Raw genomic sequence first — 13,844 nt, 5'->3', positions numbered from 1 at the left:
CTGAACTCCATTTTCCTACCTTTCCTCCATTTGTTTTGATTTCCTTACTGATTATTTCTGATATCTTTATTGTCCAGCTCAGCTTTAAGTAATCTTAATGGCACAGCCTTGACAGCCCTCTACGATATTGTGTGTAATTTTAGTTGTCTCATCTGAGGAATGATGTTGTGGCTACGATTCACGATTTACCAGACTGATGTTTGGGAAAGCAGGCATGATGTATCAGGAGAGGTGAATCATATATGACTATATTCACTGGAATTTAGAAGAAGGAGGGGAGAATCTCATAGGAACTTATGAAATTCCATCAGGACTAGACTGTTTAATTGCAGGAAAGATGTTCCCAGTGACTGGGGAGCCTAGAACCAGCAGTCATCGTTTAAGGAGCATTCATGACCATCTGAAAAATCTTGCCTGTGGAGTGTCTTTCTTGTTAGTGTTCTTCATATACTAATAACTGTGTATTAAAATTAATACTATTCCGTCAATAAATACTGGGTGAATATTTCCCTGAAAAATCTTAAAACTAAATGTTTTGAATATTGTATCTTCACAATTAATTATAGAGGTAAAAATAGCTTTTTTTATAAAGAATTAAATTACAAGTCTGTGTCAGTCATTGACAAAACCTAAAGAGACAGTTTGGAATTTTTTTTTGATATAAAAAATCCTCAAGACTCCTTAAAGCCATATATTCCCCTGAATTTATACGGTGTATTTTTTTAAAGTGCAGTTTTCAATCTTTAGGTTCAGTTTGGAGCTGCAAGATAATGGGTCTGTATAATAACAGTATTTTGCTGTTCGATGCTTTAGTAAACTTGAATAAATATTAGTTGACAAGAATGTGAGAGTGAAGCCATAATATCTCTCAATCCAAATATGCTTTTAAGACTTCCAGATTTCAGTGTGGCACAAGGTTTTATTATTTTCACAAATTGCCCTTCAGAAATTAATGCATCTATATCCTTTTCATAAGTGGTATGTTGGCTGTTGCTATGGACGACTTCAGGATTGTGGTTCTCGATAGTGAAACAAGAAAGTTTGTGAGAAGATTCACTGGACATCAGAACCAAATAAATGATATGGTATGATATTTTGTACAAGAAATATAATGATTTGTCAATGTTGAAACCGTATTTTCTCCCATTTTTGGAAACTCCTTTCACTTGAAATATTTCAGTCTTGTTTACCCAGAAAATGCTATATTTAAATATGATGCTGTATGTCAGTGAAGGATAGGCAGACTAATGATTTAGTAGGTGTATATGAATGCAGCTGGATCTTATTGAAGTCAAAACTTGTCTAACCTTAATGCACCCTTATGATTTATGGTTTCAGGATTGCTTTTGGTATTTCAGCAGCATGATTTAATGACTAAGGCAGAATTGACTACATTTTACAATCTTAAAGTTATGAATCAGTGTTGGATGCTTAAATTTAATGGATAATACTTTTAAAACATTAATATGAGATTGCATGGAATGGTGGGATGCATGTTCGTGTTCCATTTGGTTGCTACTTGATCTCATGAATTGTTGGTCTGATCTAGAGGGGCATGCAATGTTTCCTCTCAGGCAGTTGTGGATTGCAATGGACTATTCCTGTGTTTCCTGACATTGTAGGTTGGGCAAAAAGAAAAGACACGTTTTAAAAAATAAAATCAATGTCTGAACTACCTGACAGATTCTGGCTCTATTTTCACTACCTTAACGGGCATAGTGACTGCAAACAAGGTCATATATCTCCTTTAACACTAGCAATGTACCCAGCATTAATTTGAAAGACCACAGAGGATTGTGTACCAATTAGAGGGGAAAAAATATGGAAGTGGGGAAATCTGGCCTTGCAAAGCAAAGGAAATGACAGCATGACATTTGATAACAATACACACAGTGGCACAGAAGAGACAGAGTGTACAAACAGAATGACTGCAGCAAATAGGATCAAATGGGGAAAACTGGCAAAATTGATGGTGCTTAATAATTTATATGTATGTAATGTTTGGAACAAAACAAATGAATTAATGATAGCTAACTCCCACTTCTGTAACTGGATCCTCAACTTCCTGACCCATAGACTTCAATCAGTAAGATTAGGTGACAACACCTCCTCCTCCATAATCCTCAACACCCACAAGCTGCGTACTCAGCTCTCTACTGTACACTTTATACAATCAAAACTGTGGTCAAATTCCGCACTATCTCTATTTACAAGTTTTCTGACAACACCACCTTTTGGTGTCCCAGAGGTGTTCTCTGAAACATTCCGCAAGTAGGCGGCCTGTCTCCCCAATGTAGAGGAGGCCACATCGGGTGCAGCGGATGCAGTAAATGGTGTGCGTGGAGGTGCAGGTGAATTTGTGACGGATATGGAAGGATCCCTTGGGGCCTTGGAGAGAAGTGAATGGGGAGGTGTGGGCGCAAGTTTTGCATTTCTTGCGGTTGCAGGGGAAAGTGCCGGGGGTGGAGGTTGGGTTGGTGTGGGGTGTCAGATCACAGCTACAATATTGTGAACTTATTAGTCTCCCTTTTTTAAAAACAGATAATCTGGTATTGGAGGCAGTCCATAGAGTGTTGACTAGGTTGTTCTTGGCTGTTGTCTTAGGCTGAGTATTTTAGACGTGTACTTAATGTAACTTAAAAGAATTAGATAAAAGTGAGGACTGCAGATGCTGGAAACCAGAGTTTAGATCAGTGTTGCTGGAAAAGCATAGCAGGTCAGGCAGCATCCGAGGAGCAGGAAAATCAACATTTTGGGCAAAAACCCTTCATCAGGAATAGAATGATTTGCCCAAAACGTCAATTTTCCTGCTCCTCAGATGCTGCCTGACCTGCTGTGCGTTTCCAGCACCACTCTGATCTAAACTTAGAAGAATGAGAGTCAATCTTGTTGAAACATACAAAATTTTTAAAAGTCTTAACAGAATAGATGCAGAGAGGTTGTTTTCCCTTATGAGAGAATCTATGACCAGAGGGCATAATCTCAGATAAGGGGTCACCCGGTTAGGACCGAGATTGGGAGGAATCTCTTCTTTGTTGGTTATAAATTTGTAGAATTCTTTACCACAGAAGGCAGTCGAGGGTGGGTCTTTGAGTATGGAGGTAAGGATTTTTGATCAGTAAGGGAATTGAGGGTTATTGGGAGAAAAAGCAGCCAAGTGGAGTTGAGGATTGACTCCGTGATCATGTTGTATAAATGAACAGACTTGATGAGTTTTGATTTAGATTAGATTAGTTACAGTGTGGAAGCAGGCCCTTCGGCCCAACAAGTCCACACCGACCCTCTGAAGAGCAACCCACCCAGACTCATTTCTCTACATTTACCCCTTCATCTAACACTTTGGGCAATTTAGCATAGCCAATTCACCTAACCTGCACATTTTTGGATTGTGGGAGGAAACCGGAGCACCCGGAGTAAACCCACGCAGACACTGGGAGAATGTGCAAACTCCACACAGACAGTCACCTGACATTTGCCTGAGGCGGGAATTGAATCTGGGTCTCTGGTGAATGGTCATTTTTTTCTGCTATGTCATACTATGGTCTTGCTGCTGGATGTTCAACATAGTAGTATATCAATTAATTGATATAAATGCCTGTTTTTAGCACGAAGCATATTTCAATTTGGAAGTTAGTGTTCGGCATTGTAATAGGCTCCCAGTTGCCTTTAAGGGTGTGGCTCTTGAAGGGCTGATGAAACCAAAGAGGCCAGGTGAAGTTTTAAATATTAACCTTTTTTGTGAAGAATGAACCTTTAGAATGCACAAATACTGAGGCTGTTGCCGCAGTGAAACTACCACCCTTCTTGGTTTGCAACCTTATTTACCCATAAAATTTCAGAGGGCTCATTGCACATGAAAGAGCAACATGCTAGTACACTGCACCATTTGGTTGCCCAAAAAGCAAACCCGCGTTATTTGAAATGAACAGAACCAAAATAGTATTACAATCTCAAGTTTTGAATTAAACTCCCAAAACATATTGTTGAATTCCCTTACATCTCACCATTATCCCACAATCAATGTATTTTTTTTTAGTAACTTGCATTGTGATGCTACCACCAAAGGCAACATCCCTGTCCTGATCCCTTTCAGAATTCTTTGACATCCTGCACTACTATTCAAACACATTTCTTTGCAAGTACAGGAGGTGCAATGCGAACAGTTCCTCCTGGTGAAACAGTAATTTATTTTCTCCAACTTGATACACTTTATTTGTTGCCAGAGTGTGTCTATATTGTGAGAGGGGTCTTTTATGAATATTTTTGTCAGTCTCCAGGCATGATTCTGAGCTTCCAGTTGCGTTCCAATTGTACTTCTACTTCGACCTCTGTCACTCGCAGACTTGAGAAACAAACTTCACCTTTCTGTGGGGATTTTACAACTTTAAAGATTTAACATTGATTTCAACAGCTTTAGATCTTAACCACCATTGCCATTGCTATGGAGAGCTCCTGCTATTGAAGGATAGCTGTAGCAGAGCTAGAGGGAAGCAGGTATCAACTAATGTTTTTGCTGAGGATTCTTTCTCAATACACATTTGTTTGGGTGGTCCATTCTCCTTGGGTAAAATTATCTTTCTCAGCCATATGACTAGGTTAGAGAAGCATTTTTTTGTTTTGGCATTTGTTTTTGTTACCTCTCCATCTTCTAGATGTGATTAACCAACTCGTTCAGACACCCTCCACATCTTCTAGATGTTTTCTAATCAAGTTGTTACACACCGCTGAAGTACGTGGGACTTGAATCCAGGACCCCATCTTCTATTCTGCTGTAATCATTTACATTTCACAACCTATCTCTTGTTTCTTTAATTGTTCCATTACCATTTAATTTTCATCCCTTTTGCCATTTAATCTCTCCTATATTACTCCCTAATTATAGAGCTTTGTTCTTATTTTTCTGCCTGTACCCTTTTCTGAGTCCAAACCTTCCTTAAAGATTATTTAACCACTAACTACTTCTAGTTCTGAGGAAAACTCATTGACCTGAAACATTGGCAGGAATTTTATTTCTTCACTGGTAGGTGGAGATGGAGAAGGGCTAAGTTAGGACCAGTGGGTTCAGGACTTTGGCCACTTGCAGGCATCTGCTAGGCGCCATTGGATTTGTACCACTGGATTTTATCCACTGTAGCTGGCTTTCTTGCCAAATTGAGGGATCAGAGTAAAGACTTGGCATCTTTTCTTTGGGAACTACCTGTAACCTTTGTAGCCATAGCCTGTAATGGTGCTGTAACTAGAGAACTGTCAACCACCTGATCATCAGTAGCTCTTGGAGTTGAGATTTTCTTGGCAATGGTTTAAGTCCTACTAAACCAGTCTATTCAAGCAGAAGCAAACGCTTTTCTGACTTTTCAGCAAGGGTGGAATCATATACTCTGTGTAAAATTTCATTGATTAGCTTTGTCTCTTTCAACAGATAACTAGCTGATCAAAGTGATTACCAGTACTATTTTTATTTCACAAGTTGTAGCTATTTTTATTATTAATAAATGTACAACATAATCTGTGTAACAATCTGTAATATGTTCTCTCAATATTTTTTTGAAGACTTATAGTCCAGATGGTCGTTGGTTAATTTCTGCGTCAATGGACTGCACCATTAGGACCTGGGATCTCCCATCGGGATGGTAAGTTGAAATAAAAGCCCACAAGCTCTGTCAGCAGAAAATTCTATGATTATTTTATACTCTTGTAATAATTTTTTTCAATCAGAAGATGATTTATACTATTTAATATTATTTCCTAATATTAGACATCAATGTTCAATTACTGAAGAAGAATAGTAGATTTTCAGAAAATAGTGTTGTATCATTTAAATAATTCATCAGTTAACCATAATGGGGTAACGATTACAAATACTTATGTTGATAGTTTGCTAAATATTGGCATAGAGTGTACATCCAGATACATATGACCACATGTGGCACAAAAGCTAAAGTTTGTGTACAGTAGGCATGTACAAAATGTATCTAAATTTATAGTTTTAATACTACTTTTTGTCAATATTGTCAAAATTTACATTAGAAAATAGCTCTGAGAATCTTTCTAATAGATTTAACCTTCCTTTGGACATTTATAAGGTGTAAAATATGTAAATATGTTAACATTTTATAATCTGAAGCAGTATATAAGCCAAGGTTAAATTTGCAAAATGAACAAAGCCTCTATTTTATTACCAGTACTTGACAGTTGTTGGATACTGTAACATAAGTTCTTTGAGACGCATAGAGAAAGATTGGGACTGCTAATGGGCAAAATATAGGATGATACATTCTCAGGGACCAAGACTCTATGATGCTTACATTTGCTTCACAGTGGTGAAATACCAGATGTCTGTTTCCATATGCTAATTCATTTTACCAAGTGGATAGTCCATTGATGCTTACCCTGCCTAAACCTTCACAATTTTCCCTTTCGAACACTGAGCTGCACTTAATCATGTTGTGGAAAGGAAGTTCTGCATTTATATTCCACCTTTGGTACAACCACTGTCCCAATTATTTATAGCAATAAAGTAGTTTTGAAATGTCGCCACTATTGTGATTTAAGAAATGCAACAGCTACTTTGCACTGAGTGTTTTTGTCACATGCTTGTATTGTTTACACTTTTTTTTTTACAAATTACTACTTCACAGCTGCTGCCTGTATTCTTGCAGACTTCAGTCACTTTTTAACTTCTTAATTCTGCAAGGATCACATCTTTTTATTCTTTTTAGTTTTGGATTGTGGACTAAAAAAGGGTGAGACTGCTTAAAACCAAGGTGACCCAGTAAAGAGATGGCTGCAGTTTTAAAACATTGTGTTAATTAGAATAAATTGTAAGTTAGATTCTATGCTGCATTTTGCATGTAAGGGCCGAAGCAGACATCACAAAGCCAATGGAATCTTGACCATGGCTTGTGTAGAGCTCCTGCAGCGGAGAACCACCTAGCCTGCAAAGAGAAGGTGTAAAAATAAACTTGTCTTTTTTTTTCTTTGCCCTGTGTTGGGGTACTAGAAATTCTGCAATAATAGCTGGCTGTCTTCCACTCAATTTTCTTTGTAATTCCCTGTTGAAACGGGGGAAAAAAAACTTCAAAGAGAGTGAAAGGATGGATCCTGAACCAGTGAATGAGCAAGAGCATTGGTGTCCAAACAACTTGTGTCAACAGCAAAGAAATAGATAGGAATTGCGGGAAGGGAAAGAAAGCAACTCATCGAATCCTGTGGTCTAAACTTGTCTTATTAAACTGTGTTTCCTGATTTTATTTTTTGTTTTCCATCCTTAATATGTCTTGTCTGACTCTGTTCAAGAACATAGGAACAGGAGTAGGCCATTCATCCTGTTGTGTCTGTCCTGCCATTAAATTGGATTTTGGCTGATTGAACCTTTCAATGCTTTTATAACCCCATTTCCATAATCCTGTCTGGCATTGGCAATCAGAAATCCATCAACTCTCCCTTGAAAGTACTCTAAAGACAAGAGAATTTTAATAGTTCACAATCCTCTGAGTAAAGATATTTATCCTCATCTCAAGCCTAAGTAGCATCCCTCTTACTGTGCCCTGGTACTAGACACCCAATCAGAGAAAATATCTTGCCAGCAATTATTCTGTCTATTTCTTTCAGAGTTTTGTGAATTTCAATGAGATTACCTCTTCAAACCTAGAGAGTACAGGTACAGTGTACTGAATCTCTCTTCGCAGGACTGTCCCGTCATCTCAGCAACATGTCTAGTGAACCTTTGTTGCATTCCCTCCATAGCAGTAATATCTTTCCTGAGATAAGGAGACCAAAACTGCACAAAATACTCCAGGTGCATTAAAGCCAAGCACCTATACAGCCGAAACAAGAGTTCACTACCCTCTACTCAAATCGTCTTACCATAAAGTCTAACGTTCCCTTTCAGTTTTCCACATTACATTCCATCTGCTTTGCTCTTGCCCATTCACTAAGCCTGTTCAAATCATACTGAAAGCCCTTTACATTTTCCTCACATTTGGTCTCATGTCCAAATCATTGATACATATTGTGAACAGCTGGAGCCGAAGTACTGATCCTTGCAGTACCCCATGAGTCACAGCCGGCTGTTGCGAGAATGAACTATTTGTTCCTACTCTTGGTTTTTTGTCTGTTAGCCAATCATTAATCCATGCCACTACCTTCTATCCCATGAACTTTTAATTTTTTTTAATCATTCTTCTGGTGGACCTTATCAAAAGCCTCCTGAAAATATAAGTATATAATGTCTATTGGCTCTTCTCTATTAATTTTGATGGTAACACTTTTAAAAATACTCCAACAAGCACATCAAATGCCATTTCACATTTGTAAATCCACACTGACTATGCCCAATTAGATTATTTTTGTCCAAATGTTTACTTATCACGTTATTTATAATAGATTCTGTCATTTTCTTTCCCCTCAACTTGCATTGTTCCTTGTTTTCTATCCCACTCTCTTCTTAAATAATAGTGTGACATTTGCTAACATCAAATTCACAGGAATCATTCCAAAATCTATAGAATTTTGGAAGATAATCACTAATACAATAACTTTTTCAATAGACACTTCCTTCAATATTATGGGATGTAAATTTCAGATTCTGGGATTTTATCAGCTTTCAGACACATTAATTTTTCCAGTACAGTCGTTTTCTTAATAGTAATTTCCTCCAACTCCTCATTCTCCCTGGTTACCTGGATCTCTACTTCTGGGAGATTTCTCATATCTTCCTCAGTGAAAACAGATATGAAACCATCATTTAGCTTCTCTGCCATTTCTCATTTTCCCCATTATACGTTGTCCTGACTCTGCCTGTAATGGACCCACATTCAGTTATCTGAACATTGACTTATAAGTCACCACTTTAGATTAAACTACCTCACTTTCAAACATATTGTAAAATTCTATCATATTGTAGTCACTCATCCTAAAATTCTTTAACTTGAGATTGTTAATTAACCTTTTTTATTATATACTATTAGATCTAAAAGAACATGCCTTGAAGGTGACTCTTCAACATACTATTCTAGAAAACCATCCCCAACACCCTCCAAAAACTTGTACTTTGGGTTGTGGGAAAGTTAACGAGATAGAGTTTAAGTTGTAATATTATAAGTTAGTGGTTCATGTTTCCTAATTGCCATTGGTTAAAGATAATTTGTTTATAATATACAGTTATTTTCTTGTTAAGTACTGAAACCTGATCTGTTTTTTTTGTAAATATATTTATTAGCAAATTTTTCTAACTTTACAAACATATAAAATTATTGAAAAATACAATCTGTATATCTGTATAATAAAAAGAAAAAAAAACAAGTTACAATACTACTGTCTACTAACCTACCCTATAATACAAAACAAACCCTAACACTGTGCAAAGCAACACCAAAAGAAAGAAAAGCAAACAAAAACAAAAAATCCACAAAATACAGAATAGCTATGCTTGATGCAAAGCTCCCAAACGAAGGAACGGGAGCATTGTATATATACAACTCAGGAGACTCTCTCTAGGGCCCAGGGCTTGACAAATCTAACCATCCTGATTAAACAAACACCCTAGTTAAGATAACTGACAAATCTATATCCAAATACCTCAAGTAGGGCTGACATGTCTTATAAAAATGGTCTGTTGTGTGGTGCACCATGTTTGTAAAAAACAAAGTCAAATGGAATGTGCTCCATAATTAATTTCTGTCATCCCAGCAAGCCCGGCAGGTTCTCAGACACCCAATTCATCAGGATATTCTTCCATGCACAGTATGCAAGAATATTAAATAGTTTCTTCCCATGCCCGTCTAAAGATGGTAAATTTGGTAGACCTAAGAGGAGAGATATCGGGTCTACTTTGACTTTAGTCCTCAATACACTCCTTACCTCTCCCGCCACAGGCCTCCAATAAACATGGAGCCTGTGGCATGTCCAGAATCATGGGTAAGAGTACGCCAATTACAGGCGTAAGTGTAGGTACTCTTATCCATTGATTCTGGACATGCCACAGGCTCCGTGTTTATTGGAGGCCTGTGGCGGGAGAGGTAGGGAGTGTATTGAGGACTAAAGTCAAACTACCCCTGCCAAACCTAAAATTCCCAGACTTCACCCAGTTGGTGATGACTGTGGCCAGAGGGTGGTGATATAAAACCTCCACCCACCTAGCAAAGACTCCACCCAACCCAAACTGTTCTAAGACATAAAAAAAAATACGGCCATTCCACCCGGTCAAATGCTTTCTCTGCATCTAAGGAAATCACCAACCCCTGAATTGATCGTTGCTGATAAACTTGGACCATATTCAGCAACCTTCTAATATCATTAGAGGACCTATGGCCCCTTATAAAGCTTGTCTGGGGGGGCAACACCCTTTCCAATCTCAGCATCAGGATCTTGGACAGAATCTTGAAATCTGAATTTAATAGAGAGATGGGCCTGTGTGAGGCACAATGCTCAGGAACCTTCCCCTTCTTAAGAATTAAGGAAATATTAGCTTCTCTTAAAGATGGCAGGAGGCATTCATGCATATAGGAGCGATTGTACATCTCCAACATAGGCCCTGACAGAATCCCTATAAACTCCTTATAAAACTCACCCAGGAGACCATCAGGGACAGGCGCTTTCCCACTCTGAAGCTGCCTAGCTGTGTTTTCTTTTAACTTGAGTTCATCAACTAGGCAAATTTGGAGACTCTGGATTGTTTGACTAAATCCTTTTCATGCTCACAATGACCCCAGAAACAGTGGGGCTTGATTTCCAGAATATAAACCTCACGTATCACGACAGTCCTATTTGTAGTTGGTCTCCATTACCTACTAGTCACTCATATCATCCCTTTGCATTGAAGTGTTTCGTCCTTCTCTACTCTTCAATTTTCAGTAAGTTTCTTGGAAATTACCTTATCTAGTATATTTAGTTCCAATCTTGACCATCTTACAGTCATGTCACAGTAATGGCTACTGATGTGTTTGCAGTTCATTCAGTTTGTTCCTTAAATTCATTTGGACATCTAAGGACCCTTGGGTAGAAAGAGCTGAGAATGTTTAGAATCAAATTTTATTATATATTCAAAGTTTAAATTTGAAATTCACATTATTATTTCACTTCTTTTCTCTCTCCCTTTCAGCCTAATAGACTGCTTCTTGGTTGACTTGGCAGCTGTCAGTATTACTATGTCCCCCACTGGAGACTTCCTAGCTTCTGCTCATGTGGATAATTTGGGAATTTACCTCTGGTATGTGCAGTTTTTACAGAACAATTTTTTTTTTGTTATTTTCAGCAATTTTCTGATACGAAAGTGTAATGTTCCAATTTTACTCACAATTCGAAGAGCAGGGAAGTCGACGTTTTGGGCTTAAGCCCTTCATCAAGGGTTTATGCACGAAACGTTGACTCTCCTGCTCTTTGGATATTGCCTGACCTGCTATGCTTTTCCAGTGCCATCATTTTTGAATCTGATTCTCCAGCATTTGCAGTTCTCCCCTTCTCCTTTTTACCCATGATTGTTGACTATGTTAATGTAATCATTTGTTCAAAAGGTATGTGGAAACTATTAGTATCTTGAAGGTTGTAATATAATTTCTGCCTTCAAAGACCAGTTAGTTTCTTGCATAGTGTCAGTATTCAAGGATATTAATAATTGCAATTAAAATTTAAATTACTTCTGCCAATGTACTAAGCACATATAGTAATATGGTAAACTCTCAAAAGAGATAACAGGAACATGATGATTTGAACGAAATAGAGCTTTCAATGTCAATTTGTATTTGGAGAGATGGGCCTGTGTGAGGCACAATGCTCAGGAACCTTCCCCTACTAAGTAGTAAATGACCTAAGCTGTTTACTAGGAGCATTGAACAAAATTGGCACAGTGCATATGAGTGTAGTTACTCTCAGTGCTACAGAGATTAAAATTGGGAGTGTGAATGAGCACAGAGATCTCAGAGTTTTGGGACTCAAGGAGGATACAAAAAAGAAAGGATTGGCAAGGCCAAAGACACACATTTTGATGATGAAAATTTCAAAATTGAGACATTGCTGGACCATAACAAGAGTAGGTCAGCAAGTATAAGTATGATGGGTGAACGCAACGAGGTATAAGTTAGGATCCGCCAAGCAGAGCTCAAGTTGGTGGAGGGTGAAGACTGCAAAGTTCTGGAATAGTGAATTTTAAAGAAGATAGGCATTGATGAAAGTTTATCACCAATGAGCTAAAGCAACAGAGAGCATCTTCCTGATTGAGTGGATGTATGGTCAGAAGCTCCTTTTGGGATCAAATACAATCCCGAGATTACAGATCCTCTAGTTCAACGTCAGACAGTTGCCAGATGGACTGATGAAATAAATGTCTAGGAATTGCAATTTGGGACAGTGACTAAAGATAATGGTCTCAGTCATCATCATAGTTATCCTGGAATGTATGGTGAACAATATTGACACTGGAAGTGGTGGTGAGACAGAGCTGGGTGTTGTCAGCATATGTGGAATCCAAGTTGTTTTACCATCATCAAAAATCTGTGTATTGAACCATAAGGAGTCTCTGCTGCTGCATCCACTTAACTTTCTTTTCTCCAAAACACGTCACACTCCTGCCAAATGTCATGTATCTGACCATTTCACACATCTATATTCTCTTGAAGCCTACTACTATTCCTCTTACCATTTATTACATTTCCAAGCTTTGTGTAATGTGAAAAGTTTGAAAACATGTTTGTTTCTTAAACGCTAGGTATAGTTTGCTAAAGTTCTGTTTATGTTACAGATAGCAAAAAGTTATGGGTTCAAGTCACACTTGTGTTCTAAATGTTGGTCGCCCTGTTTGCATTCAAAACAATTGTCTGTGCACTGTAAAAGCAATTCATTGATTGTGTTGGGCTGTACAGCACTGTGATGTATGAAAGGCACTATAGAAAATGAAAGTTATATTGACCTATCGAACCAGAATTGCACATTACCACAAGTGAGTTGGAACAGTAAGGGTCATAAATCAATGCAATATCAAGGATTTTAAATCAGGAAAATGGATGTCTCTTTGCAAAAAATAAATCAATCGACGTGATGACCGTGAAATGTATACCAATAGCTATGGTAATTGGGATGAACAGCAAATCATAATTTATTTATCCCTGTTTTATTTAGGTCCAACAAGACGCTGTATAATGTTATTTCCCTTCGACCTCTGCCTGCTGATTACCAACCTACTTTCATAATGCTTCCTGGAGTGTGCCAACGACAAGGTTTTAATTTTGAATTTTACATAAGTTGCATTTAATATTTAGTTTTTCAGGCTGATAACTGATTCTATTCATATCATTAAAGTTATGTGAAAATCTTAATATGTTGCTTTCTTGAGTTCTCTCTGGAAGATGTATTATATGTGAAAGTTCAATTACAAGCACAGTCTTTTTAGAACTTAAATGTTAAGTTTATTGTACCTTGCCATTTCTTTTCCATTCAATTTCATTTTAAAAAGCAAGTTTAAGAAGAATAATGTGTTAACTATTTATTTTGCTGTAGAACTAGAGGCTTCAGACATTGAAGAGGAAGAAGACGACCAAATGATAATATATGAGTCAGCTGAACAGCTCGGAGAGCAGTTGGTAACACTCTCATTGCTTCCAGAATCACGCTGGAAAAATCTCCTCAACCTCGATGTTATCAAGGTAGCAAATACTCTGCAACCTTGTATTCTAAATTTCTGGATTGAGTATTTTAATGCTGTTGTTTATAGCGTTATGTGAAACTAATACATGCTTTTAAAGAAACGTTACAGTAGTAATTTTTCTACTTTTTGTGCACATCTTTCCACTGAGTGTTTGCATGAGGTCTTGTTCACTCATTCTTAGCTTAAACATTGGAAATTTATTTAT

At 37.6% G+C, this 13,844-nt stretch overlaps 1 protein-coding gene and 1 long non-coding RNA gene across 3 annotated transcripts in view; one reads left to right on the top strand and one right to left on the bottom strand.

Annotated features, from left to right (window-relative positions):
- wdr36 (WD repeat domain 36) overlaps window positions 1–13,844 on the top strand; it is a 96,218-nt gene that overhangs the window by 62,427 nt on the left and 19,947 nt on the right. For both annotated transcript variants that reach the window (XM_043710509.2, XM_087998698.1), the window contains exons 15-19: window positions 977–1,085; window positions 5,551–5,630; window positions 11,102–11,209; window positions 13,114–13,211; window positions 13,492–13,637. In XM_043710509.2, the coding sequence (XP_043566444.2) occupies window positions 977–1,085; window positions 5,551–5,630; window positions 11,102–11,209; window positions 13,114–13,211; window positions 13,492–13,637 (541 nt within the window). The remainder of the gene's footprint in view (window positions 1–976; window positions 1,086–5,550; window positions 5,631–11,101; window positions 11,210–13,113; window positions 13,212–13,491; window positions 13,638–13,844) is intronic.
- Window positions 5,611–13,844, bottom strand: part of LOC122560181 (uncharacterized) — a 52,096-nt gene continuing 43,862 nt past the window's right edge. The window contains exon 3 of the long non-coding RNA XR_015760858.1: window positions 5,611–5,657. This is a non-coding gene — a long non-coding RNA (uncharacterized LOC122560181). The remainder of the gene's footprint in view (window positions 5,658–13,844) is intronic.

This window comes from Chiloscyllium plagiosum, unplaced genomic scaffold (assembly GCF_037043375.1).
Source record: "Chiloscyllium plagiosum isolate Xiang-an unplaced genomic scaffold, Cpla_swu_hap1 HiC_scaffold_2, whole genome shotgun sequence".
In the NCBI taxonomy this organism is placed as follows: Eukaryota; Metazoa; Chordata; class Chondrichthyes; order Orectolobiformes; family Hemiscylliidae; genus Chiloscyllium; species Chiloscyllium plagiosum.
This window is presented reverse-complemented; position numbering and strand designations above follow the sequence as displayed.